Source organism: Procambarus clarkii, chromosome 73 (genome assembly GCF_040958095.1).
Source record: "Procambarus clarkii isolate CNS0578487 chromosome 73, FALCON_Pclarkii_2.0, whole genome shotgun sequence".
NCBI lineage: Eukaryota > Metazoa > Arthropoda > Malacostraca > Decapoda > Cambaridae > Procambarus > Procambarus clarkii.
This window is the reverse complement of record NC_091222.1, coordinates 26,941,026-26,942,814: the sequence shown is the minus strand read 5'-3', so window position 1 is coordinate 26,942,814 and position 1,789 is coordinate 26,941,026. Positions and strand designations below refer to the sequence as shown.

The window sequence follows — 1,789 nt, the reverse complement described above, 5'->3', positions numbered from 1 at the left end:
ATCTTTATAGGTTAGGTTAGGTTAGGTAGCTGAAAAAGTTAGGTTAGGTTAGGTTAGGTAGGTTTGGTAGTCTAAAAACAATTCATGAAACTTGGCTTATTAGGCAAATTGGGCCTTGCATAGTAGGCTGAGAAGTGCATTCTGGCTACTAGGTACGACATATATATATATATATATATATATATATATATATATATATATATATATATATATATATATATATATATATATATATATATATATATATATATATCTAGTAACTAGAGAATGGGAGGCTAAAGGGATGGGAAGGGGGTGGGGGCGTGGGATGGAACAGAGAAATGGGAAGGGGGCAGAATAATTTAAGGAAAAATGGGATAATAAAATAAAAATTTGACTGTACCAATGTTGGCAGACAGTTTTATTATGTGTTAAACATGACTGCTCATTATCAAGGGGTTCTTGGAGAGCCGCAGTGTGTACGTGGTTCTTCCCTGCCGCTGGCTGGTTCTTCCCTGCCGCTGGCTGGTTCTTCCCTGCCCCTGGCTGGTTCTTCCCTGCCCCTGGCTGGTTCTTCCCTGCCCCTGGCTGGTTCTTCCCTGCCGCTGGCTGGTTCTTCCCTGCCCCTGGCTGGTTCTTCCCTGCTCCTGGCTGGTTCTTCCCTGCTCCTGGCTGGTTCTTCCCTGCTCCTGGCTGGTTCTTCCCTGCCCCTGGCTGGTTCTTCCCTGCCCCTGGCTGGTTCTTCCCTGCCCCTGGCTGGTTCTTCCCTGCCGCTGGCTGGTTCTTCCCTGCCCCTGGCTGGTTCTTCCCTGCTCCTGGCTGGTTCTTCCCTGCTCCTGGCTGGTTCTTCCCTGCTCCTGGCTGGTTCTTCCCTGCCCCTGGCTGGTTCTTCCCTGCTCCTGGCTGGTTCTTCCCTGCCGCTGGCTGGTTCTTCCCTGCCGCTGGCTGGTTCTTCCCTGCCCCTGGCTGGTTCTTCCCTGCCCCTGGCTGGTTCTTCCCTGCCGCTGGCTGGTTCTTCCCTGCTTCTGGCTGGTTCTTCCCTGCCGCTGGCTGGTTCTTCCCTGCCCCTGGCTGGTTCTTCCCTGCCCCTGGCTGGTTCTTCCCTGCCCCTGGCTGGTTCTTCCTTACCGCAGACTGGTTCTTCCTTACCGCAGACTGGTTCTTCCCTACCGCAGATTGGTTCCACCGAACCGCGGACTGGTTCCACAGAACCGCGGACTGGTTCCACAGAACCGCGGACTGGTTCCACAGAACCGCGGACTGGTTCCACAGAACCGCGGACTGGTTCCACAGAACCGCAGACTGGTTCCACCGAACCGCAGACTGGTTCTACCGAACCGCAGACTGGTTCTACCGAACCGCGGACTGGTTCCACAGAACCGCGGACTGGTTCCACAGAACCGCGGACTGGTTCTACCGAACCGCAGACTGGTTCTACCGAACCGCGGACTGGTTCTACCGAACCGCAGACTGGTTCTACCGAACCGCTGACTGCTGTGTTTATTCTCTCCTAAGCCTCATGACATATTGCCTATATTATTTATTGAACTAGTTCCTGGCGTGGTTCATCTCAATGATTTGGTCGATGTAATCTCTCTCTGGGTGATTCATGTACTAGTTTTTCGCGATGACTAATTATTTCATTAATGGTAATGATTTTCTTGTGAGAATTTATTGCATACTTGCAACAGTTGGTTATTGCAGAAGGTTATTAGAGCAATCTGTCTAGAGCCTTATCGTGTCCATCTTAGTCCTCAAATGTTGCAAGGCAATTCTTGTTGTTTTTGTTGTTGTATCGTGAATTGCAAGT

At 50.5% G+C, this 1,789-nt stretch overlaps 1 protein-coding gene across 1 annotated transcript; it reads left to right on the top strand.

Annotated features, from left to right (window-relative positions):
- Nucleotides 1-416: 416 nt before the first annotated feature.
- Nucleotides 417-1,493, top strand: LOC138356680 (fibrinogen alpha-1 chain-like). Its single transcript, XM_069312875.1, has one exon. It carries the CDS (start codon nt 417-419, stop codon nt 1,491-1,493), a length of 1,077 nt encoding a protein of 358 aa, XP_069168976.1.
- Nucleotides 1,494-1,789: the final 296 nt, after the last annotated feature.

What these genes read in the sequence shown, in the direction of transcription:
- LOC138356680 (XM_069312875.1), top strand. Translation starts at nt 417, where the DNA reads ATGACTGCTCATTATCAAGGGGTTCTTGGAGAGCCGCAGTGTGTACGT.